This window comes from Hemibagrus wyckioides, linkage group LG08 (genome assembly GCF_019097595.1).
Source record: "Hemibagrus wyckioides isolate EC202008001 linkage group LG08, SWU_Hwy_1.0, whole genome shotgun sequence".
NCBI lineage: Eukaryota > Metazoa > Chordata > Actinopteri > Siluriformes > Bagridae > Hemibagrus > Hemibagrus wyckioides.
Window position 1 is genome coordinate 8,296,983 of NC_080717.1, and position 25,556 is coordinate 8,322,538.

Sequence of the window (25,556 nt, forward strand, 5' to 3'; positions counted from 1 at the left end):
GGCCCCAGAGATGGACCTAATTGAATTGCGAGGCCCCTTGATTAGATTAGACTTGCGGCAGCTTGCTGCCAATCTGAAGTATGGGTGCCTTCTATCCTACTTAACCCCTCTGGCCCACCCCACTACACACACACCCACACCAGCCAGCGCACACACGCATATACTTACTCAAACAGCACGCCAGGCAGGCGGAGTGGCCTCCATAACTTTTTTTTAGCATCAGAGTTGGGTGCTTTTGTGATTGTTGTTTCTCTTTGTCTAGGCTTGTAAAAGCACAGATCTTTCACCGGCAGGTCCTGCTACTTGAGCCTCCCCCACACGCCAGAACCACCAGTGCCGGCTCTGGCCAAATTCAATTACTCAAAGTTTGTTTGTTTTTGTGTGTGTGTGTGTGTGTGTGTGTCTGTGTGAGTGTGTGTGTGCATACATTTTATCCCACTATATTACTAATGTGATTTACTGAATACTACTTATTTTAAGCTTAAGGAAAATAAAAAGCTGTGGGGGTCACACTGTAATAAAATGTAAATATTGAAATACAGAGCAGCCATAGATGTTTTGAAATGGAATTATGGCTGCCACATCTTGTCAAAAGCACAGATAATAAATTCAACATTATTATACATTATTTAAAGGTAACCCTGTACATATTTTATAAAAGAGTAAATAAAAAGGTATACCTGCAAAGCATAAGAATGCATTATGAGGTCATTACTTGGCTTGAGTGATTATAAGAGTCACAAACAAATAGTAATAGCTGTGTATGTTCTAATGTTTCAGCACCTATGTCCTATTTAAAAAGAAAAAAAAAAGAAAAAACCCAGCAAATACCTGTGCAGTTGTGTCTGTATCTCTCATCTTTAAATAAAGGGAGTGATATGATATAAAATACATCCTTATGTACCTGAAATAAAGGCATACACAAAATGTCAGACAATACTCCACATAATGTCTTTTGCTTCTACTACACAATTTCTACACACACAAACAACATTGCACCTCACTTGCTTCTCTGACCTAGGTTTGTCATCTCCTTCATGCCACATCTAAGCTCTGAGTCAATGCATAAGCTAGATGAATATGTACCATTGTACAGTGAGGGGAGGAATCATGTTGTGATGCAATTATCATCTATTGCTCCCAGTAATTCTATCAGGTCTCTGTTTAACAATAATCTCATGTCGAATGTCTGGGGTCGGGTCCTTTCTGTCTCTATTGTTCCCTACACCGGGAAAAAAACCCAAATACACACACACAATCCAATTGGAGGCTGCGCTATTGGATTTTTGCCCTGTAGAATAAACTGGAATCATATTTTTGGCTGGGAATTATCAATACATCTTGTGCAGAGAAGCGAAGAAGACATCAGTGAAGCAGGAGAAAAGAGGATGATAAAGAGAGAGGGAGGATGGATGAGAGACATGGGAACAGTCTGGAACTGGATAAAAGAAGAGATGTAGTACCAGAAAAGAACTATGGATTAGAAAATTATGGTGAAAAAGTCTCAGATTTTCGGAAATACACTTGATTTTACATTTAAATACTTTATTGCTTTAAAAATACCAAGCGTCCTAGAATCATTGACCGTAAATATAACATCCAAAATAATCTCATTAAAAATTGTTCATTTGCTTCTCATACAATGAGATAGGTGTGCAAACTAGAGATGGCACGATACCATATTTTCATTTTTGATATAAATAATGATGCTGAAACCTTGAGTGTCAGATAATACAGATACTCATCTGGTATAGTTTTCTTTAAAAACTACTGAGCTGTACATTTTTTTTAACAGAAGCACCTCACAGTTAAAGTCTTTCAAGAATAAATCACAAACATTTAAATATAATAACAATAAATAAAAATATAAATACAGTAAATAAAATTCATACAAAAGAAAAACAGCCAAGTCTCTTCAATTGAAAAAAAAAAAAATTCAAATTCAGTTCCAATTATTATCATTTGTTACAGGATCCAACATGTGATGTGTTTTCTCTGATATAGGATTCCCAATTTTTTGCTGGTGCAGGCCCAATATTAATACCGGGTATCGGATCAGTGCCATCTTTAGTGTAAACTAAATAATAAGTGGTGTTTATACATTTTAAATGAAAGAAAATGCTAGAATATTTCTCTTCCATATTGTACACAAGTAAAAACATTGTTTTGGGTCATTTGAACAAACTATGTAGATTATACAGTATATAGTGTTTTGTTTGAACTCCTGTCTGTTAGTAGTGTGTGATATGATTCCTAACAGAAAAGTCACACAGTCTTCGTATTTAAATAATCCCACAATTTTTATAAGCTTAAAATTTTATATTTTGCACTTTGTCTCATATGGTCTTTTTTTTTCCCACATGCTACTGAGTCATGATTTGTTTTTCCATTATTGATCTATTTTCCATATAAATCATTAAATTTTGTGGTTTTATATTTTCACTTTTGATCACATTCACATTATGTCATGTGTCCAATGTGCAATTTTAGGGAATAACATGGTGAAATGCAATTTCATGTTTCTGAATGTGATCACAACTGTAAATACTCACCAAATCCCACGCAATAAATATGATTATATGAAATCTATGTGATTTTTCCATGTCATTATACTTTAAGGCTGATATGCATCAACATATTTATGGTTTAAAGAAACTCAGGAAATCCATGACTTAATAATACTTTTGTTTAATAGAAAAGGAGTGAAAATAAAATATCTGGTACAAAAATACAACATACCATACAATCAGCTGCCTGCTACTGTGTTATAAAAGTATTGATGATACCTTTTTTCAGAAAAAAAATGGATTGTGGCACACTTTATTATGATTTTAATATTGTATTAGCAGAACAGTCTACTGAGGGGTACTAAACAGTTTGCTGCATCAAATGATTTTTTCCAAATATTACACTTTTGGTCTTCTCTGAACCGCAGACACCAACATGACAGGAAGCGAAGAGAGGAAGATGATGGTTGTCCTCTCACCTGTTCTGTAGACTTTTTTGCTTTCTGGGCTCCTGATGTTCCAGCTGCAGCTCTCTCAGTCCCACAGCCATCCATCCACCCGCCACAGCTACTCTCTCACTTTTCATAATTATTGAATTATGCTCTGCGCCTCCCATTAAACTGGGGACATTTTCTTCTTAACCACCTGCTCTTCCCCCCTTCCTCCACCCAACATTTTACACCATCAATCTTTCAGCGTTAGTGTAGCCCTAAAAGCTTTCTGAGTCCCCTATAATGGCCAGGCAATGTGGGGTCAGTCTGAGAAGGGGGTGCTGGTCATTTTGCGGGTGTGTGTGTGTGAGTTGTGAAGCCTCAGCGATGTGTTGGAGGGCATATTGGTCATTCTATCACTAAGTGTGTATGTGTGAGGCGTTGGTGGTAATAACAGGTCACTAGCTGTGACCCCACAAAAGAAAGAAGGAGGGGGCAGCCAGAGCACACAACACACCCTGTGAGCTGGTCAGTGTTCACGCCTTGAGACTTGTGTGCCTTGGGGCACAGTGGGATAAGACATTGACCCTTGGTCAGTTAAGCTAAACAAGGCCAGAGTTAATGCAATGATCGTGCAGAGGAGTATACTCAGAGTCTCAGAGCCTAAAATGTACAGTGCAGCTGGGTGTATTCAGCATTCATTTCCATCCAGGCTACCACGGACTACAAATTCAAATTATAGATAAAATGTCAAAATGTTTTTGAAGGCAACAGAGAAGATTCTCTTTTCAAAGTTTTCTTTAATTATTAACATACAGAAGGTTTTTTTTTTATATAGTTTTTTTTAATAGTTTCTTTTTCGTTGTGCTTGAGAGAAATCTGATGCAAGAACAAACCCAGAACTGAAAGCCATTATACTGAGGTACAATACTTTCAAAATGAAGCCAAAAGAAGTTTCAACTAAAAAAGTCAACTTGTTTATCAAGAAACTTTTTTGGCTCTATTTTCACTTTAGTAATTGGTTACCTACATTGCCAACAATGCCATTTGACTACCTGCTGATTGTGGTGCCCCTGGGATTTAGCCCTTACTATGAATAGCTCTAATACTGAGATAGCAATGTCCACCTGGATGTCAGTGCAATAGAAAAGTGTTTCGCACAGAAACAGCCAAAATACAGAACCAATCAACAATCAGAATTGCTAAACACCAGAAATATATGTTTCATGGAGGAATTTGTATTGCTTTAACAAAGGTAAATCAACATTTATATTATCACACCATGTGACCAGAGTGGTTTGTGAAAAACACAAGACATCGACCAACAATCCACTGAGCAACTTTAGTATCTTGATCATTTACAACTTAAAATATTCCACCTATGAAACGTTCCTGTCATCTATACTAGGACTGTCTTCAGCTGTCCTGTTTCTGCCACTTTAAGAAAAAAAGTAAAACCTCAAACATAACTCGAATGTTTCCCAGGAAAGACTTAGTATCTTAAAATAATGACAAAAAGATGACTTAGTATTACCACTGTAAATTGGTTTTGCATTCAATATCTGCCACAATTTTTGCCGTAAGGCACCGCTGCCAAAGTGCACCTTGTTAACTGCAAGTTATGGTAAATTTCTGATAACATCTATTCCAATGATCTGAGCACTTACACTGTTTGATTTGGTTAGCCCATGGTCATATTCCAATGAGTCAATATGGAACAAATAAGGCATTCATTATAGCTGGTTTGGCATTTGCACAGAACTTGCATTTAATGAAAAAAAGGGTGAAAGAGTACTTTTCAGATCCTTCCTGAGACACATTGTGGCCCCGCAGAAATTAGGCTAACCTAGTCTTTCTTTTCTAATTTAGTTATTTTTACATTGTCTCCCTTCATAAAACAAAGGGAGAAAGTGGGGCAGTGTTTTCAGATCTTCACAACAGTGATATATTCTCTTCAAAAGGAGAAAGGATACTTTAAGGGTTTCACACTTTCATATATGATGGTGCAATACTGTATTATACAAATTAAAATGCTGATTATTTAGGCTCATTATTTATCAAAAATAATTTTTCATTTACTGTAATGCCATGTTTTAGTCAAATGTCCATTACAAAGATAGCGACTACTATTTTTAGGTTACATCTAAAAAGCTTTACAATGTTTTATTATTTCAGCAAATACATTACGTTGTCGTACATTGTGGCTTTTTGTTGTTTTTTTTTGCTTAAATTTATTAAGACTAGCCAAATATATAGTTATGCCATACCATACCATAACATAGAATAAAAAAAGGTAATAGCAAACAGCTTTATTAGATTATAATATACATTTATTGTATCTTGTACAACATGGGCACAGTATAAAAAGATTTTGATTTAAAATACAAAATATAGTATTTTCATTACATTTTCAGCAGATACTGGGTTGCATTACAGAATATTCACTGAATCACTAGAAATTATAAAATTGTCCCAGATTATCTGAGTTCATGCTACTGGCTTTTTGTTACATGGTAACCTACTACTTTTCCTGTTTACTATGAATTATTACACAGATGTACAGTATCTACCGAAATACAAATGTTCTTATTTGAAATAGTTCCAGGGCAACTTTCAATGGTGTTAGAGTAACCTTTTTTTTTTTTTAACCCATCACAGTGTTCTGCAAACTTTTGGAAAATTTGGAGAAAAAAAAAGCAAGCAAACAAAAATACAAAAAACAAAACAACAACAAAAAAAAACAATATTACGTGTATAATACATAATGTGTTAAATATCTGTGTAAAACACTGCTGTCCAAATTAAACAAATTAAACCACTTTGTTATTCTGTTGTTTTTGTTAATTCTTATTTTGTGTATGGGAAGCAAGTGCAAAGTGTGTGTGTGTGTGTGTGTGTGTGTGTAATCACTGTGTCAGCACAGATGGAAGACCCCTGTGCAGAGAGCTGGTGCTGATCGCACAGTTCCCAGCATGCTGCTCATTACTTAATGCTCATAAAGCCACTCATATTATTCATCTGTGACAGCAAGCCTGCTCTGCATAGCCTAAACAAATCATTCATACATGCACACACCACACACACACACACAAAATGCAGATGTACTTACAGGCTACATTAAGTCCACACAAGCATGTAAACAGTAACATGCAAACAGACATGACATGGACATGGGCATGCAGCACGCGCACATAGAGGCATATTACTCAGAAACAGTAAAACAGCTGCATAAACACACTGCACGGTCGTGTTTGAGAGATGAACAACCTTAATAACACCTTAAACTTTTCTCCCTTCCTCTCCTCCCTCCCCAGCCTGCCTTCACTTCCCCCTTTAACGTGCAGTAATGTGATTAGCGCGCAGCTAATGGCCTCTCCTTCTGGCGCTCGGAGACATTCTGCCCAGACCTTGGAAGGCACACCAGGCCTGCTGCAAAGAGCCTACATCTGCAGAGAGAGAGAGAGAGAGAGAGAGAGAGAGAGAAAGAGAGAGAGAGAGATCCCCTCCTCCCTCTCTGCAAATCTATAGGGAGAGAAGGCAGAGACAGGTGCATTTCTGCACAAATCGAGTTAGCCCAGGCATGCCACATCCAATTGAGCTAAATTGATGTGAGAGTTTGTGATGTCTGCCGTGGGTTCTACAGCAAAGGTCAGTGTGCCGAGACAATGACATCAATCTGGCCTGCACGTGGCCAAGAGAAAACCCTCCTATAGCCAGTCAATCCAGTACAGACAAAAAAAGCAAATTATGGAAAAAGCAGTGAGTATCAGGGGTGAAAAACACTAAGTACACTATAACTCCCGAGACTATTATTATGAGCGATTAACAATAACTTTAAACTGGAATACTTCTATATAACTCACAGTGTTGATTTAGCCTATAAGTACTACTTTTGCATAATTTTTCTGTGGGAAGTAGTTTATACAATAATTCATACCACTACAATAAACTTTATCTGTAGCTATTTTAACATCATTATTGATGTTTTTTTTCTTCTTTTTGCTGGATAATTATGAACGCCTGATGCCGTTGGTATACAACACAGAAGCGGGCTATAGGTCTAAAGTTTCTTGGGTGCCCCGAGAGAACAGGCTCTCTGCCGGATTGGCTTTCCGTCACTTCTATCACTTCAGGCCTCGGTCTGGAAATAGATACGAGGGGGTATCGCTTCCAGCCCACCTATATTCAGAGAACCATTTTCTTTTATCACATTAGCGTTATTGCCTCTCTCGGCTTTGCTCGGATACTGCAACTCAATACCTTACCTCAGGCCTGGCCCGAACTGCGACCTCAGCCCAGCACATGTGTTCTCCAAAATTACACCATCCACATCCACAGGCTGGCTAGCATCTGGATACTCTCTCACGTTTAAGAGGATCAAAAAGCTTGGAGTTGAATTGACACCTCAAGTGCACTGGAAATTTTTACTCTTCCTGTGTTCAATTTCTGTCCAGGTGAACTCAAAGAACTGCTCTAGGCTAGATGTTAAACAAACATGTGAGCTGTGTTGTGCTTTTAAACACTTTACGAGTTATGAGATACATTTCTTGCACTGCTTTCAGGACAAATCACCTGTGAACAAGGGAAGCTTTTTCGTCAAGGTTTTTGTCAAATACTTAAAATACGACAAGATAAGATATTTTTTAATCCATTGTGGAGGAATTAAACAGTTACAGCAGCATGATACGAATATAAGGAATATAACACAAAACGTGTTATTTACTGTTTCATGATGTGAAACATTAAATAATTAACTCAGACAAAGCGATGGTAATAGGTTTAAAAACAAAACAAAAAAATTTGTAGACATTAAACATTGTCTGTGCGTGATTACAAAACCTACCATACTATGAGATAATTATTTATTTCTAGCAATATTATTATCTTTTCGTAGATTGTCATTTTTTTCACCAGCAAACTCTACCTCACGAACAGAGTTTTTGTGATCACTTATTGAATTAGTCCAGTTTTTCTAGACACATGCAAACAAGCAAACAAAAAACACTAATAATATCAGGAAAGAAAAAATTGCCTTGCTACCGCAAAGTGAAAAAACGCTGATCTATCATGGCTCCCAAGAGGGCCACAAATAGCACAACTGCACTTTTTCAGGAAACAGAAATGAACCAAACTGAGGTTGATTTGATGCAGTCGAACCCCAAAGCAGTAATCTGAAGGATAGCTCTATTCATTCTGATATGTGGGTGTTTTGTAGTCAATACAGACTATACAGTCCTCATGCATCCTTTTGCTGCCTTAATGGTACTTACTAAAAACCCCTCATCAAATGACTTTAGTTCGACTGTCTTATCAACTGATGTTAGGTCAGGTTTTTCCTCTCAATCACTGGTTTAGTTAGATTTTAATCTGGTTTAATCTCGTGTGCGAAGTATTACATTAGATCTGAGCACCTGCTAAGCGCATCTTGTGAATTTATCTCTGGACGGGATGGTGGAAATGGCAGGGAAATTGGACCGGTGAGTTGTCAGGTGTCACCCTGTTGCTTCCAGCTGGCAAACTACATAAAGGAGCCATTCCAGTTCACCATTACCATGATTAAAATACACTGAGCTATTGACGGGCGGTGTGCGGTGCGCATCATCTTGAAAGTAACAACTGGAAATCGAATGCTGTGAAGCCTTTAAAATCGTGTAATCAGATTCAGATTGTTAATGTTATGAAATCAGTATTATTTTGAGAGTCGGGTTGTGGCTGGTGGAAAAAAAAGGAAAAAGATGTGGTTTAGGTTTAAAAAAAAACAATAACAAAAGGCGCAAAGCCGTCCAGAAAGTAGTGGTATCATCACAAAGTGCACATTAGCGCATCAGCGCAATAGACATACAGTTCTTAAAAAGCCCAAAAACATTTCTGAACATTTTCCAGGCTACCAGACCTTGGGTTCAAACGGTCATAAGCGCTGCTTCACTGACCCTTGATATCCGCTTTCATTCATCAGAAACATTTTGTCCATGGCTAGAAACGATGTGCTCCCCAAATATGACAGAGGTTGCATGTGATTTATCGTCCTTCATGGCTGCAGAAGAATGCCGTTCTTTATGGCGTGGCTGGGAATTTCACTGTTCAACTCTGGTTGAGCTTAGGGTGCAGAAGCCAAGATGTCAGTCTCCGTGTATTCACATGAGTAAGGAAATTAAATATAGGAAACACAATATTAACAATAATAATTGATAAGAAAATAAAAAGTTGCCTAGGAATCAGATTCTATTCATTACGCCCTGTTCATAACAAGTTTAAAAAACTGAATTGCACTAATCAAATAAACAATTAAGGAACATGAGATGGTTGAAAGGTGGGCGTTATATTAGTGGGTAACCTAATATTAAATTTCAGATAATGCCATATAAGATGGTGTTGTAATTGCTGTAATTGCTGGTGTAAATGCATTGCAGTTTTGTGACTGGTAACGCCAGCACCTTAGGAAAAAAGATAGGCTATAATAGGCTAGACTTGTTATAATTTTGAGTTTTTATATGATATGATAAATGAGAGGGAGCCTACTGTAATTGCAAGTCAACTTGAAGGCCAACAACTGCGGCGCCCTGAGAGGCCATGAAGGATTTTTCTTTAAAACATTAAAAAGCGCTCAATCATTCTCGATGCGCTGCGGCGTCGCCTGTCGCAGAGCTGGTCATTAATCGCTTAATTCCAGTAAAACCTCCGTTTCCTCACAATAGGCCGCTGTCTGCCCCGCTAATGCATGTGTGATTAAGCATTTAGCCCCCCGCGCACATGCACGCCGATATTAGCCAGCAGGTCCTACAGACCCAAATGCCTTCGGGGGGCCGAGAACACCAGGCCGGAGAGAGAGAGAGAGAGAGAGAGAGAGAAAGCTCTCTGTGGTTAATGACAGTGACCCTAGCTTCCCCGGCCACTCTATTCACCAATAATAACAGCCCCGCCGGCTGATTTATGGGATCAGGCCTAATAATTGTCAATCGCTACATGCAGAGAATAACCTGTCTATAATCAACGCTTAAACAACAACAATAAATAATAATAATAATAATAATAATAATAATAATAATAATAAATGCCCCCGCACCAATTCTGGTGCGTTGTACTCAACTACTGTAAATTGCATGCACGTCTGTCTGCTGTAAAGTGTTTAAAATCCCCTTGTAATCCATAAAGTCTGCAAAATTGCAAAGTAGCAAACAGGACAAACCACTAAATTGTACTGTTTAATCAACTCCTAACATTTTCATTAGTGACCATGGGTATAAGATTAACACCGTGTCTGTTAAATGTTGAGTGAACAGCGATAATATTTTATTCAGCGTCAGATGATTTGTTTGTAGGCGGCCATACTGCTAAGCAACACAATAAGCTGTACATAGAGTGAGTCATATGTTACAGCTTATTACCCTACGATGGAGACTTGGGAGTGAAGATGTGCCTATGCGTGCGTGTCTGTGTGCGTGAGTGCGTGCGTGTCTGTGTGTGTGTCTGTGTGAGTGTGTGTGTGTGTAGCAGTCTTGGCAGGATCTAATAAGGTTCATCGTTAAACCAACGTAACACAGCACGAGATGAAACGATGACAGGCGGACACCGATAAGAATTTAATTCCATCTCATTTTAGACAATTTTATGAATCAGATTCTTGAACACTGGCAAGAGATTAAATGATCGCATCTTTCCGAAATCTTATTTTGTTCCGGTCGATACGGCATTTCTTCTCCCGTTAATGTCGACTTAGAGGTTGGAGTAATTTAGTAATTGATTCCGAGCACAGTCTCTCGGCGGGGCCATGCAGAGCCGCGTTAGAGAGGGTAATATGTTTGCTAATGCCGTCCGCCTGCAGAATAAGATTTTTATGCTAATCTACTTCTGTGAAGGCCAGACCTCGTGGTCACTTGGCAGGGGTTTTTGCCACACGATGGGGTCTCTGAAGAGCTGCATCCCGCAGTGGGGAAAAAGTTATAGATTTTCGTATTCAGCAGCTCTAAAATGGGTTTCTTCCTCACATTTTTCTGCAGAGAAGTAAAAGCCGGACTAAGAATAGGCGACGTTACAGTAGGCTCACAGTAACCACGTGTAAGTGGACCCTTTTATTCTTCACAGTTACAAGACTATTATTATTATTATTATTATTATTATTATTATTATTATTATTATTATTATTATTATTATTACTATTATTATTATTATTATAACAAACAAGAATACATTCTTTCCTCCATCATTATCATCATCTTCATCATCATCATCTGCTTCTTCTTCTTCTTCTTCTTCTTCTTCTTCCTCTTGTTCTTCTTCTTCATATTGCTACGGTTTATTTTATGCTAAAATAAATAAATATATCAAATCATAATCACTGATGTGGTACTGTCATATTTAAACTGGAAACCTGTAAAAATAAGTTAAGGTACATAACTGAAATGGGACACTACTCTAAAGGCTACTTAAAGGTACTTTACCACTTTAACAGTTAAAAACAAAACGAAACAAAACAAACAAACAAACAAACAAATAAATAAATAAAACTGTTCATTGGTAGTATCAAGGAATGTACCGTTTAGTACCTTTATTTTTGAGAATTATACGATATAATTTTTTTAAAGGAAGGAGGGTGTTGTCTGGATTTCGTTATTAGATTCTGTCATTTTCTCTTGTCATGTTTCACGTGCACGAGCCCGGAGTTGGCTAAGTGTGACGCACTTGGTGCCAGAACACGTGCCAGGTTGTTATCAATTTACAATGGCACAGTAGACGGAGATTATTGTTAGTCCAATTCATGATATCTAATGATGTCAAAATACAACTGTACAAAAAAAAAACCCCAAACAAGAACAGCAAAAAAACCCTTTGCTGGAAAACAGCTGTTGAAGACGTAGTGATTGACAGGATTGACAAGTCTTATTGGGTGATTGATTATTGCAGGGTCATTGGGGAGCATCCTCGCGTCCAGAGGACACGCTTTAGCAATGTTTACTGGCAAAATTCCGTCCATTGCAATTTTTAGTTTTAGCAGCTATAAAAACGTATCTGAGATCTGTATCCCTTGGCTCAGCTACTGGTCGGTTTTAATTCCTCTGTTTGTTTGTTTTCTTTGTTTTTTTTTCTTTTTTATACAATGAAAAGTAAAAAGAAAATCGGTACAGCGCTACAAAATACAACCTATTGATTTTTAATTGTCTACTATTGTTAATACTCCCCTTGTTTCAAACACACACACGCACACACACACACGCACACACACACACACACACGCCTCATGCTTATTCCAGAATTTGTTAAAATCGAAGACTTTTTAGTCAAATAGTGGGACATTATGTTCAGTCTGACATAGCGGTCCCTCTCCTCCGCCTTTTCTCTGTTTTCACGCCCCTTTTCGCTTTCTGATGAGTCCCATCCATCTACACACAATGGCATTTTTTTGTTCCTCTGTTTTTTTCCTGTGCAAGCCGCATTCCGCCAGCGTGGAGCGACCACACGGACTTCTCCTCTGCGATTTTTTTAACAATAATGTCCGCCCCCCCTATTGTCAACCACTTTGGTGGCTGGAAATTTAAGGTGCACTTTCCCTGATTTATTTAAGTGAATCCACATGGACTCCGTTATTTATGAGTCATTAAATCACAGATGAACTTCGAAATTACACGCCTATTATTAAACCATTATCATTATCACAGCTATAACGCTCAGTTTTTACGATTTATGGAGCAGATAAAAGTTAATTTAAAGCACGACATGCTATTGACCTATTAGGCCTATGTGCTTACACACTTAATCAGTCGATTTACACACAACAAAAAAAAGCATCCTCTTGCAGGTCTATGTGTGTGTACTGGTGTGCGTAGTGGACAGGTGTAACATTCAACATTAAACATCCAGTGTTCGGAGGCTGACATTTTATTCCGCCCAACAGATCGTGGAACCAGTTAATGGTATAAAAGGAGATGTTGAAAATATAATAGATGGGCGTTTCAATGGCTGGTGGACTATAGAGCACGACAAGAAAGAGTCATTTGAATGGAAGAAACGGATGGTCAAAAGCTATAATTCCATTTGCCTCGGCAAAAAATATCAGAAAAGACTTCTCGGCCCTTTGTGTGTTATTAGATTAATTCCTCGGGATGGCTGCTTTTCTCTGCCAGACGCGTGGAGGGAGGACGGTGGGCCAGTTGGTCTTTGGTTTCTGTAATCAAATTAACCATTTGGTACAACTCGGAGCCACAAGCTCGCGTGTAGAAAAGAAAAAAAAGAACATTTACATAAGGGCGACTGGGTTGTATCAAGAAAGAATGAACTTTAATCGTCGTTTATCTTTCTTACAATAGGAGCCGAGCAACTGAATAGAAAAAATAAAGAAAAAGAAAAAAAAGGCAATGGAGAAAAATCAGCAGTAAAACCCTAAATGTGTTTTATTTGAGTAACCTCATACATTTTAACCATCTGCGCTTTCGCACGTTTTCCTTACCATTTTTAATAGCTCAATACTTCAGTCGTTAAAAAGGGTATGTTATTTTTAAAATATCTTAGTAGAGGATGAAAAATTTCAACAGGTTGTGACCGGGTATTTATTTATCCTGCTGAAACGAACAGAGAAATAATATGCTTACGATTTACGATTTATGTATTATAAGAAAATATTCATTGCACGTTATCCTAATATATTGCTAATCAATTACATCAATTACAACTCCATACGTCAACGCCAACGCCCCGCCCATATATATATATATATATATATATATATATATATATATATATATATATATATATATATATATATATATATATATATGCTCTGTATGTTATAGTATAAAGTGAATGAATGTGAATGGCATGCCCGTTAGCAATTGCTAAAATAATAGTACAGCTCAGTATAAGATAGGCTACTTTGCCCAGGAATCAATAATTGTATTAAGTGAACCCAAGAAAGTCACGGCGAAAACCAGCGAGCAACTTGTTACCGTAACAAAATTAAGCACTTGGGCAATAATATAAAGATAAGAGGCTTGATGATTATTTTACGAGTTTGTTACCCTCATTACCGAAATGTTATTTGCCCTTTAACGAAAATAATAGCCTAACTGCAATAAAACCAATTAGAAAATGATTCTCAAATTACTAGGCGGCGTAAAACCACAGCATGGAAATGAAAGACAGTGAATGGCTTAAAAAAAACATAGAACATCCTTTCTGCCGACATCCGATTTCTTAAAAATAAAATAACAGTTATAATATTTATGGCCTAGAAAAAAATAGCTAGCAATAATAACAACATTATTATTATTATTATTATTATTATTATTATTATTATTATTATTATTATTATTATTACATTTGTGTAAGTGCTGGGGCTAGGTTTCTTATCCACGTCTTGATTTTATGGCTGAGTTGACATGCGAAGCGTATTAATCCCATGCAGCCCCTACCATACCCACTGCTAAACTGAGGATGTGACATTTACACTTTAGCAACAACAGGATGCTAAACTCTAGCAAAACGACCCAAAAACAACCAAGTAAAATAGCAGAGATAGCGATAAGAAGCGAGGAGAGAGAGAAAGAGAGAGAGAGAGAGAGAGAGAGACAGGGGACACGCTATCGAAAATTCAGCCCAAGGTGTACGGTCGGTTAAAAGGCTTAAAAGCTCGGGGAAAATTGGATCAGGGAGAATCGTCACCCAACTTTCATTATTTCCAAGTGGTGTGATTGAATTAAAGGGCAAGATGGCGGTTTGAGCGGAGAGGGCTGTACGCGATGGAGGGGGGGAGAGGCTGGCGCGTAATGGTGGGGTATTAAATTCTAATTAGAGATGCAGGGGATCAATGATAGGGAGGTTGGACAGCCCGATCCCCCCAGTGCCAGCCCAATAGACTGATGAGTTATTGTCATGTAAAAAAGCGCTAGCAATAAGACCCAAACGCTGTGCTATTGTCCAAGCGGAAAGAGCCAAGTTTATTATGAGGACTATATGCTCTAGAGACCTGGGGCTAGGCGGCTCCTTGGGAGGCTTTTCATAAAACAAGGCTCAGCTCCTATAAAGGAGGGCAGTTTTGGAGCAGGCGCCGAGCAGTGCACATCTACCACGGCACGAGTCTCCTTCAAACTAGTAAAAAAAGATCAAGCTCCCCAGCTCTGCTCGCTTTTTTGATTAATTTCGAACTTTTTTTCCATGCGTTCGCCGATTTAATTCAATTTGACGTTTGTGTGTGTGCATATATATTTTTTTCTCTTTCTTTTGGGAGTGCAGCTTTCCTTCTACACAGAGCCTTTTCAAATGTATAAAATGGAGTATTCATACCTCAATTCCTCTGCCTACGAGTCCTGTATGGCCGGGATGGACACGTCGAGCCTGGCGTCAGCCTACGCGGACTTCAGCTCGTGCAGCCAAGCCAGTGGCTTCCAGTACAACCCGATCAGGACCACGTTTGGTGCCACCTCAGGATGTCCGTCTCTGACCCCCGGCTCATGCAGCCTGGGCACGCTGCGGGATCATCAGAGTAGCCCGTACGCCGCAGGTAAGCCCGCGTTCACCAGCTATACCGAGCCCGAGCGAATCTCGGCCCGGTATATAGCCTTGGACGACTTGATTGCATTTGAAAATGGAAATGTGTTTAGTATTTACCAAACGAAATCTGCTTACACAAATGAAAGAATTTATCACGTTAGAAGCGATTGCAGGCAAGCGGTAATTCGGTTACGGGGTTACACTATCCCAGTCACACCCTAACCGCCAACAGAATTATCTTAAGCTGCCAAAATGATAGGCATAATTTATTTACTTTGCGACGAGACATAAACCTTCGAAAATAATGAAATAACGAAGGACTTAAGCTCATTATTGAAACTGGATTGAAGTTACAGTAATACCAGCTGTGGAAAAGGATGCAAGCATTTATGACAAGTTTCCAATCCTGCCTCCAATAACATTCAATTAACTACATTTCACAGATAACCAGATTACAACTGAGTCGGGATTTTCATAACATTATCTTTTATCGTGATTTGATCTTATCTCATTCCAACTATGATACAGGCATCTCTCTGCTTACATTTTCCTCCAAACTTTAATTCATGTATTCTCTTTTCACTGAAACAAGAGCTGACTAGATTGCCTAAAACATTTTAACAGAATTATATGGCTCTTTTGACAGTTCTGTGTATTTTCTTTGTATATTTTTTGACAGTTCCCTACAAGCTGTTTACTGATCACGGTGGCCTAAACGAGAAGAGAAAGCAGAGGCGCATCCGCACCACGTTCACCAGCGCGCAGCTGAAGGAGCTGGAGCGCGTTTTTGCAGAGACCCACTACCCCGACATTTACACACGCGAAGAGCTTGCACTGAAAATCGATTTAACCGAGGCCAGAGTACAGGTGCATAATCACACAACAAGACCTGTTAGATTCATAGGCTTCTCTTTATTCACAAAATGGCGCTATATTTTATAACTGTTACCAGACGAATAAACTTGCTGGTTACATGGATATTTATAATAAATGTATATTTTAATTTATCAACATGACCTGGGTATAGTTGCATGCACATATAATAATTCTATTATATTACTTTTTGTTTTATAATTTAACTGAATTCTATTTAAAAACTAAAATACTTTGTATTACTTTCATAGTCTATTTGTATTGACCGTATTTAATCTAATTAATATGGGCCGAACATATAAATTATAGAGAATTAAATCATTCATACGTCAATACAATTAAAATAAAATAAATAAATACAAAATAAAATGTACTTGTTAATTATATATGTATAGATATTTAGATGTCACTTTGATGTCACTATTAGTCTGAGTTGTTAAATATTTCTGTTTTCCCGCAGGTGTGGTTCCAAAACAGACGCGCTAAGTTCCGTAAACAGGAGCGAGCGGCCGCCGCCGCTGCCGCTGCCGCCAAGAACGGCTCAGGCAAGAAATCAGACGCTCGCGAGGAGGACAGCAAAGAGGCAAAAGCCACCGACCCAGACAGCACAGGAGGCCCCGGACCCAATCCGAACCCTGCGTCCACCTGTGGTGGTCCAAGTCCTACCGGTGGGTCCCAAGTCAGCGCGAGCGGAAACGGTCCAGTCGAGCAGGCCAAGACGACTGTGGGTGGCATGGGTGGCACAGCGCCCAGTCAGGGCTGGCCATCCGCCCCGGGCACCATAACCTCCATTCCAGACTCTCTCGGGGGACCGTTCGCCAGTGTGCTGTCATCCTTACAAAGACAGAACGGAGCCAAAGCCACTTTAGTAAAGACCAGCATGTTCTGAACGAAAGGGTCGTCCGAGTAAAGGAAGAGAGAAAAAGACAGAGAAATGGAGGAAAGAAATAAAGCGAACTGATCATTGACTCATCAAAGGAGGAATGCCAAAATAACGAGGGAGACCAGTTTTCTCTGCTCACTGTTGAAAAAAATAATAAACACATAAAACCAGGAGACCCACTGTCGGTCTCCATCACCTGACTTTTTCGATAGCCATTCGTTTACACAGCTGGCTGGATGATTATATTCTACAGACCTTACGTTAGCCCAAGCTATAATCATCGTTTTGGTTTTGACATCTTGCGTCTTTTTTGTTCTAGTTGAATAGCTGTGATCGTCGATACCATATATAGATATAAATAACTGATAGACTGCCTAAGAAGTATTTCATCACGGACTCGGTGCGACATGACGTCATGGCTGTTTGTTTACACCGACTTTTAAGCATTCATGTACCGTAAATTATATGTCTGTACACACAAATTACTGCCTCTGTTATATATTTCTACATATGAAGTTACAAAAGCATTAGAGCCAGGGGTTCTAAAAACACTCATTTAAAAATATCTATGAATCTACGGCAAATTATACCTTAAAATGGCACAAACGTACATATTTCACTGTTGACAGGAATACTTAAACGTTTTGTGTGTCTTTCTACGGCTGTGTTTTTGTGGCTCAGATTGTATAGTGTTAATACGTATAATATCGTCCTAGATAAGCATAGACACCATATCGCCCCTCGTAGTTCAGTCTTTTTAATGTTTTACAAAGTTACCACTGGCAAATTCATTTCAGAAAATGGGAATGGATGCAACGCATTGTATTTATTTCTTTTCTTTTTTTGCATGTTGTCTATTTTGTTCAATTTTATAATAATTTGACCTATTTTGTGAACATTATGTAACACGTTTTGTCTGGGATTTGAGAATTATTTATATGTAGGTAATGGATGCTTATATTTAAGAAGGAAATATTTCTACATGTGCACATAGTTTTTCAGGTGTACCATTGACATGGTTGTTGATGATAAAAACAATAATAATTATGAAACCATACTGGTCCTGGTTCCTCTTCGGCCTGGATGTAAATTATAGCCATCATATTCCTTCATAATACGAAATACTCAAGATTTGATTGATTTAAAATGCTTTACGCATCTATGATTATTTGGTTGGAGAATACTTATCGCTAATCTTCTCATGCATTCACATTGCAATTAGTCTTTGCATTTCGTCCTACTGCAATTTTGTCTTTGAAATATTATAAACATTCAAAGGATTCATAAATAATACATGATTTTATGCTACACAGCAGATTATAGAACGTCAATATCAATGACGTGGTCAGTTTCAGAACCTTGGACAGCAGCCGGACGGCATTTATGTGAACCATTAACGCTAAATTTGAATGTTACATAATGCAAGCTTAGTAGTAGTACTACTACAAATAATAATAATAATAATAATAATAATAATAATAATAATAACAACAACAACAATAATAATGATAATATACACGTCAGATAATCAAATGGTTAATTATAGGAGAACATTTTTTTCATTCAAACAAAAATAAATGACTATCTGAATAGTATATAACCAGTGTTTTTTATACTATAATGACCCAAATGTCTATGTTTTTCATTTAATATTGTAAAAACAGCAAACATATTTGGATAGCTTCTATCGACAGTCTCCTGAACAAACGGACCCAGAATCAGAAAATAATTTTAAGGAGTTTTATTTAGAAACATAGAGTATACTGTAAAGCCATCGCATTGGAACAACAAAGTAATCTATATTCGGATAGTGTACATTTGAAGATCACAATAAATATACCTTAGATTTGATAGCATTTCCAAGGTAGGTCATTCATCCTAGACCATATCAAACTGCACCCACTCTGTATGTAGCCTATATTCCTGTTGTGACTAATAGCTACGCGACCAGACCCAAAGCGCAGAACACTGACTATACAAGAAATTATGAGAGCATATTAAATGTCCAGTGATCAAAATTCTCGAAAGGTGAACATTAACTGATTTTTTGCAAAAGCTTTTCGGGTTTCTGCCCTTATGTTCAGGTACATATCGTGGAAAAAGCTATTGGTTAGACTGTGTTAAGCGTGGCTAGTGGAGTGGTTTCTAGGCAGATTATAAACCGTTTCTAAAATAAACATAAGCCTGGTATTGCTATTTGTGTGCAGAAACATGACACCCTCAGGCAGGTTTTTCATTCATTCATATACAGATCACCCGGATTTAGGTAAAGTACAAAATAAGCCTAAAGTACTCTTAGAAATAAAGGTACCAAACTCTACTTTACCTTCTCATTGGGTTGGAACAATCAAAAGTACTTCTTTTGTACATGAATATATTATCTTTTAAGTGGGAAGAAGTGTGAAATGTTTCTTTAAATTTACAGATCATTCATTCTTAAGGTCAAATTATGTTCCTTATATTGTTCTAAGATTTTATTAGGCATACAATATTCATGTGTCCCAGTGAAAGATGCACACTAAAGGTAAAAAAAAAAAAAAAGGCATTATTCTTTATAGAAAGAAAAGTACAGCTTGATACCTTTATTTATGAGAGAACAAGGTTTTTTGTGTGTAAATTCAAAATACACTCTAAAGGATACAGAGACTCGAAAAAGATATTTATTTTTTCTAAATTTCCCTGTTAAATTTTCCTTCTCTGTGGCCAAAAATGTTATTTTGTCCTGTCTAAAGACAAAAGTCTTTGGATTTGATATCTCAAGCTGCTTTTTGTGCAATCATTCATTCTAAGGCACATTGTTTCAATGCATTAACATTCCCTCCACTAATAAACCAAAGCCATCTTAAAATGACCTTAAGACAGATGTAATTGCTTTTGTCACCACAAAAGCAGTCAGTACACATGAGCTTTACTTAATCAGTCCAAACTACGAAACCTTAACTTGGTACATGAGGACATTTTTCCCCTTCAGCCCAGGAAATGCAAAGGGGGAAATGGATGTCTATCGATCAGGTGCAGCCACAATTATGGTCTGCTTCCCAGCCATGATTATGGCCAGCTTCCCGCCATTATGAAGACCATGATAGAAGATGAAGGAGGAGCAGCAGCAGAGGTGGAGCACGATTCAGATTAGATAAACCAGCTCTAAATTCTCATTTTTTCTGACATGGAAGGATAAAAAATAATGGTGTGCTAATGTTGGTGATTTTGTTGTGCATTTCCAACAGTTTGCAGTGGCCTACATTTTCTTCATGGTATTATATGTAAATAGGCACACAACTAGTGCAGACTGGATGATCTTGAAGTCATTGGAAGGGACCACTGCACCAAGTAAATCCTGCATAATCAAGATAAACATTGCAATCTAAGAGATTTTAATGGTATACACCATATTTTCACATAGTGATGGATAAAAGATTCAAAGACAATAGATTTGTGATTCTTTTTAACATACAAAAATGATGATAGGCATCTCATTGTTCCACCAGCAGACTTTTACCTGTAGTGTGCTGGTTTTAGTGTGGCATGAGTGGAATCTTCTGTATTAGTTTAAAACCCATCTGTTTTCTAAAAGGTCTACCATTTGCAGAACTTTACTGATCAGCTGGGTGAACGTTGATTATTTTATCCTTGAAAAAAAAAGCACCAGGCTTTTGACACACTTATTAGGAGATATTGACAATAGCAAATTAGCCTTGACTTGGAGATATTGAACTGGTCTCAGTGAAGGTGGAGATGCAAACAGTCCAACAAGCACTGGGTGATTGTTAGAAGCTGTGATGGTTTGTATAGGTTTCCCCAAATCATAATGCCTGCTCACAAGTTGGTGGGCTGACCAGCAGCTGAAAAAGAGAATAGATAATATGACAGAGATCATTTTCAGTTTAACTGCAAATATGAAAATGCCTCTGTGTGTGTATAAAAGTGACTCACAGCGAGAGCGGATGTAGCACTGATGACAGTTGAGCAGACCGTTTCTGATCCTTACGTCTGTTCCTGTGGAGGTGTCACCTAGCTGTCCCTTACAGATCCCACACTAAAAGCATATGTGTGTGTGTGTAGTTGTGTGTTTGAGGGGGAAAGACAACATGAAAACAAGTGTTAAGTGTACATAATAGTGCTTAGTGTATATAATATACACTTAAAACGAAGAACAGTTGTACATTTGGAGGTAAACACAGCAGAAATACAGACCTTAAAGCACTGGATGTGGAAGTAAAGGCTGAGAGTCTCGATAATCATGGCTGCCCCTTTACCAAGTGGATGACCACAACTTGAACACTGCTTCTTCCCACTCACAGATCTACACACACACACACACACACCGTCTTTTGTTAAAATTTAACACATCAAGCAGATATCTGCAGTCGTTGCAATACTTACATGGCTGCACAGTGAAAAAAAAAAAGAAAGATAAGGGTGTGGTTGAAAAAAAAAAGTTAAATCTTGAGAAAGCCTGCCCCCTTGTGGTTGAGAAAAGACAAAGCGCGACAAAGAGACAAAGAGAGCACGACCATGTACCTGTTTGGTGATGGAGGTTGTGTGTCTGTGTGTGAGATGGACTGTGATGACTTTGCACCAGCATTTTCTATGGAGCCAGACCTGAGGAGCAGAAGCCACACTCTCATTCACACGCATTTCCATACTCACAGCTTTAGCCATGAAAATGGAATCTGAATAGCTTCCATGGGGATGAGGATAATTCACACGATTGCGGATGCACACATTTTAAAGACACAAAAGCCTAAATGCACATTTAACCAATCAAGCACACACACCTTCGACGACTACCAGGCGCTGGCTGGATATTTTTGTTACTGTCCTGAGAAGCAGTCTTTTGCCAGGGCTCTGATGAGGGATGCTGCTGATGCTGCTTGCTGCTCCATGAGGCATCTATACCAAACACAGTCAAGCATCATTTATATTATACATATTATACAACATGTGTACCTTCAATGACCAAATAAAGATAACGAATACCTTTTACCATAATTCACTGAAGTCAAGAACAATTTTAAAATTCAGTTTCATTATTTTTCCTCTCTAAACACTAAATGAATTTGAGCAGGGAATTCTCACCAATGGACTCCGTTCCTGCAACCTTGAAATAATGCTCACTGCCCTCTAGTGTTGACAAAATTGTTCTGCCTTATTAGTCACAACTTTATATACTACGCTATAGCATTAAGGTATTAGACTATTCCACATAAATGAGATACATTTCATTTCAGCTGTTCCTTGGCTGCATTTCAGCATTTGTTAGGGTTCATATTTATTGGCATAGAAAGGCCTTTAAAATGTTCGGTACAAATTTGTTTTGAAATCACATGCTTATACCCATTGGATAATTGCTCATTCATGCAATTATCCATTCATGTAGCAGCAGTGCAAAGGCTGATTTATACTTGTTAATGAGGTGTATTTCAAGATGGCCACTGAAGGTATCCTGCAGTCATTTGATGCATCTGTGTGGTGCAATAAATAGTGGAGGTGGTATAGTACCAGTACAGTATTGTGTCCATAACTGAATAAAAAAAACTAACATTGTCTTTTAAATTGCACACTTGTGTACTATTCTAGACCGAATATTAAGCACTAACAATAATGATTTATCAGGTTAACCTACCAGGGTGTTCTAAGTCTTCTGGACTACAGAAAGCTTTATATTGAAACAGCTTTCAAAGTGTTTAACATCAATGTGTATGGAATCATTAAACATTGTAGTTTGACCTGGAAACCAGATGGACAGAGATGTTTTGTTCTAAGGGATGTTGCATTTATTCCGCTAGATTACATGAGATACACCAGCAGTAATGTGAACAATGCCACTCGAGGAGAAGCTGTGTGCGCATGTACACGAAGTAAATGTGAGATATAGAGTTTGAACTGTTTGAATGCCACAGGATATCTGAGTATTGTTGGTGAGACCATGTGTATCCCTTCATCCCTGGTTGCATGAACATGATGTTGGGCTCAGTGCACTTCAGCAGCCTCCAAATCTGAATCTAGTAGAACATTTTTGGGATGTGGTAGAACAGATTTGCAGCATAAATGTGCAGCTGACAAATCTGCAGCAATTACATGATTCAATCATGTCAACATGGACTTAAAGGAACTCTTGCGAACACCATGTGGAATCCATGCCATAAGGAATGTTAGCTATTTCTAAGGGCAATGTGGGTTCTACCCAGTATCAGTATGGTGTTCCTAATAAAGTAACCAGTGAGCATATGTTTGTTACACATACCTCTTGAAGCACAGAACTTCAGAAAATGTAACCATGCAATAGTTTTGTCTTGTTTCATACGTCTTCCATACTCTCAAATACACACCACAGCATGCCAGCTTACTTTAGGGAAAAAAGCACAGAGTACATTTTGCTGTACTTACTCTGACTGATGTGCAGGTGTTCAGGGACTTTGTTCTGCCCCCCTGCTCCTCCTCCTCCTCGTTGTCCATTAGTCTGGCCCAGTAACTGGTCATAGCTTGGCTTTTGAGGACTGCAGTAAAACAAGACCACAAGCAAAGAGACCGACCAAAATGAGGAGGCAGTAATATACTGACAGATCTAATGTAGGTTCAGATGAACATCTGTTTAGCAGGACTAACTGTTCTGACTGAGAGAGCTGTTCCTTTGTCCTTGTTGGTTCCTTCCTCCCATTTTCCATTTGTCTGCCATTCTCCAAGGTTTCCATCTAAATGGAAAATAATTAGTATGTTTAATATTCATTCATGTTTCATCTTTCATCTCCTTCCAGGCATCCCCAAATAAATTGTCCATACATTATCTAATATGTCTATACTCCTATGAATTCTTCTACACACCTCCCCAACACCCAAAATACCCATGTGTCTTTCCTCACATCCTCCCATACAGCCTCCTATGTACCCTTTAAAGCTTCCCTACTTATCTTCCATGTACATACAGTATCTCTGCATCTTTCCATACCCTTATCTGTTTCTCCAACTGCACTTGCTTGCGTTCCCAGTCACGAACGATGCTGTTCTGAGCGAGAGCAGATTCTTTTAAACAGGGAGAAGACGGCAGAGGAGAGTTGGGCGTCAGAGGAGCCACTGTTTCCTCAAGAATCTTACGCTCCTTCAAGAGGACAATAAAGACACAAACAAATGACATGATAGAAAAAGCTCTGCTGGAACAATGGTGTAATCTGTAGAGAAAAGTTTAGTGAAGGGATGTGACATTTACAAAGTTAGGGCTGAATTCAGTGCCACATTCACTTCATTTTTGCTGTGTTATACTGGCTTGAGTGAAAAACAATAGGAGCAAAGGAGTCCAGCGTCACTGTCTGACAGTTTGATGAACGTACAATGGAGCATGCTGAAATCCACGTTCTTGCTGTAAATACACTCAAACTACAAAAAGCCTTTGAAAGCCACTATTAATTAATTTATGCTTAGTATTCCCCCTAAAAATCAACAACCCCCCTCCCCCACACCGAGTACAGAGGAGGAAGCAAATCATAATATTGGATAAAATTGGATTAATCTCAAGGACTGAATTATTATGGATAAAATTATGGAAATCACCATCTTCTTAAGAACATCGTATTCATTAATTATATTTCATTTTTAAATAGTCTCTGTTTACATCATATTATATTTAACATCAAATAAAAATGACTTATTCAGTCTGCATTTTCTACTAATTTTTGAAGGCTTACTAGAGGCCTTGATGTTACTGAAAAAACCCTTCCTGGATGCTTTTACTGGCAGTTTTAGAAGTGTGAGCCACACACAGGTGATTTCCACAATCTGAATGGAGGCCCCAGAAAATCGACTTAGCAGGTGATTAGCCCATCTCTGAATATATATATTGTATATATATATATAAGTATATATTGACAGAAGTTCACCAACTCTGAATACAGCCATTACATTTACATTGACATTTACATTTCATTTACATTTACAGCATTTGCCAGATGCCCTTATCCAGCGTGACTCTGAAGACAGAAGTGCTTTGAAGTCTCGATCAATCAATACATCCCGATAATGGTTCACTAGGTCACAGACTAAGAATAGGTTAGGAGTAATATAGTATGAAAAGCATATAGACAACACATTATTTTTAAAAAAGATAATTTAATTATTTCCATAAGAGGCAGTTCCTTAGACGTTGTTTAAAGACAGCCGGTGATTCAGCTATTCGGGGATCTAGAGGAAGTTCATTCCAACACACAGGTGCCAGAACAGAGTCTTGATACATGTCTTTTTTTTCACCCTGAGAGATGGTGGGACCACTCAAGCAGAGCTAGAAAATCAGATGGTGTGTGGTGCCTAAGCGATAAGTGCTTTGAGGTAAGTGGGTGATGGTCTGATTTTGGCTTTGTAGGCAAGCATTAGTGTTATAAACTGATACGA

At 38.2% G+C, this 25,556-nt stretch overlaps 2 protein-coding genes across 8 annotated transcripts in view; one reads left to right on the forward strand and one right to left on the reverse strand.

Annotated features, from left to right (window-relative positions):
* Positions 1-14,783: 14,783 nt before the first annotated feature.
* Positions 14,784-18,636, forward strand: phox2bb (paired like homeobox 2Bb). Its single transcript, XM_058398080.1, has 3 exons — positions 14,784-15,428; positions 16,098-16,285; positions 16,752-18,636. Exons 1-3 carry the CDS (start codon positions 15,188-15,190, stop codon positions 17,178-17,180), a joined length of 858 nt encoding a protein of 285 aa, XP_058254063.1. The 5' UTR covers positions 14,784-15,187; the 3' UTR covers positions 17,181-18,636.
* Positions 18,637-18,900: 264 nt separating this feature from the next.
* The window catches only part of limch1b (LIM and calponin homology domains 1b), a 98,475-nt gene continuing 91,819 nt past the window's right edge, over positions 18,901-25,556 (reverse strand). For 6 of the 7 annotated variants that reach the window (XM_058398072.1, XM_058398077.1, XM_058398073.1 and 3 more), the window contains 8 exons: positions 24,124-24,273; positions 23,784-23,869; positions 23,565-23,674; positions 21,953-22,067; positions 21,696-21,776; positions 21,369-21,477; positions 21,108-21,210; positions 18,901-21,016 (listed from right to left, as the gene is read on the reverse strand). In XM_058398072.1, coding sequence (XP_058254055.1) covers positions 20,991-21,016; positions 21,108-21,210; positions 21,369-21,477; positions 21,696-21,776; positions 21,953-22,067; positions 23,565-23,674; positions 23,784-23,869; positions 24,124-24,273 — 780 coding nt within the window. In that variant the 3' untranslated portion in view covers positions 18,901-20,990. The remainder of the gene's footprint in view (positions 21,017-21,107; positions 21,211-21,368; positions 21,478-21,695; positions 21,777-21,952; positions 22,068-23,564; positions 23,675-23,783; positions 23,870-24,123; positions 24,274-25,556) is intronic. The other variant, XM_058398074.1, reaches the window with a different exon arrangement.

Bases quoted from the DNA above. Each gene is read 5' to 3' on its own strand.
- phox2bb (XM_058398080.1), top strand. From the start codon at position 15,188: ATGTATAAAATGGAGTATTCATACCTCAATTCCTCTGCCTACGAGTCC. The intron at 15,429-16,097 runs GTAAGCCCGCGT...ATTTTTTGACAG, and splicing joins GAGTAGCCCGTACGCCGCAG to TTCCCTACAAGCTGTTTACT. The intron at 16,286-16,751 runs GTGCATAATCAC...GTTTTCCCGCAG, and splicing joins TAACCGAGGCCAGAGTACAG to GTGTGGTTCCAAAACAGACG.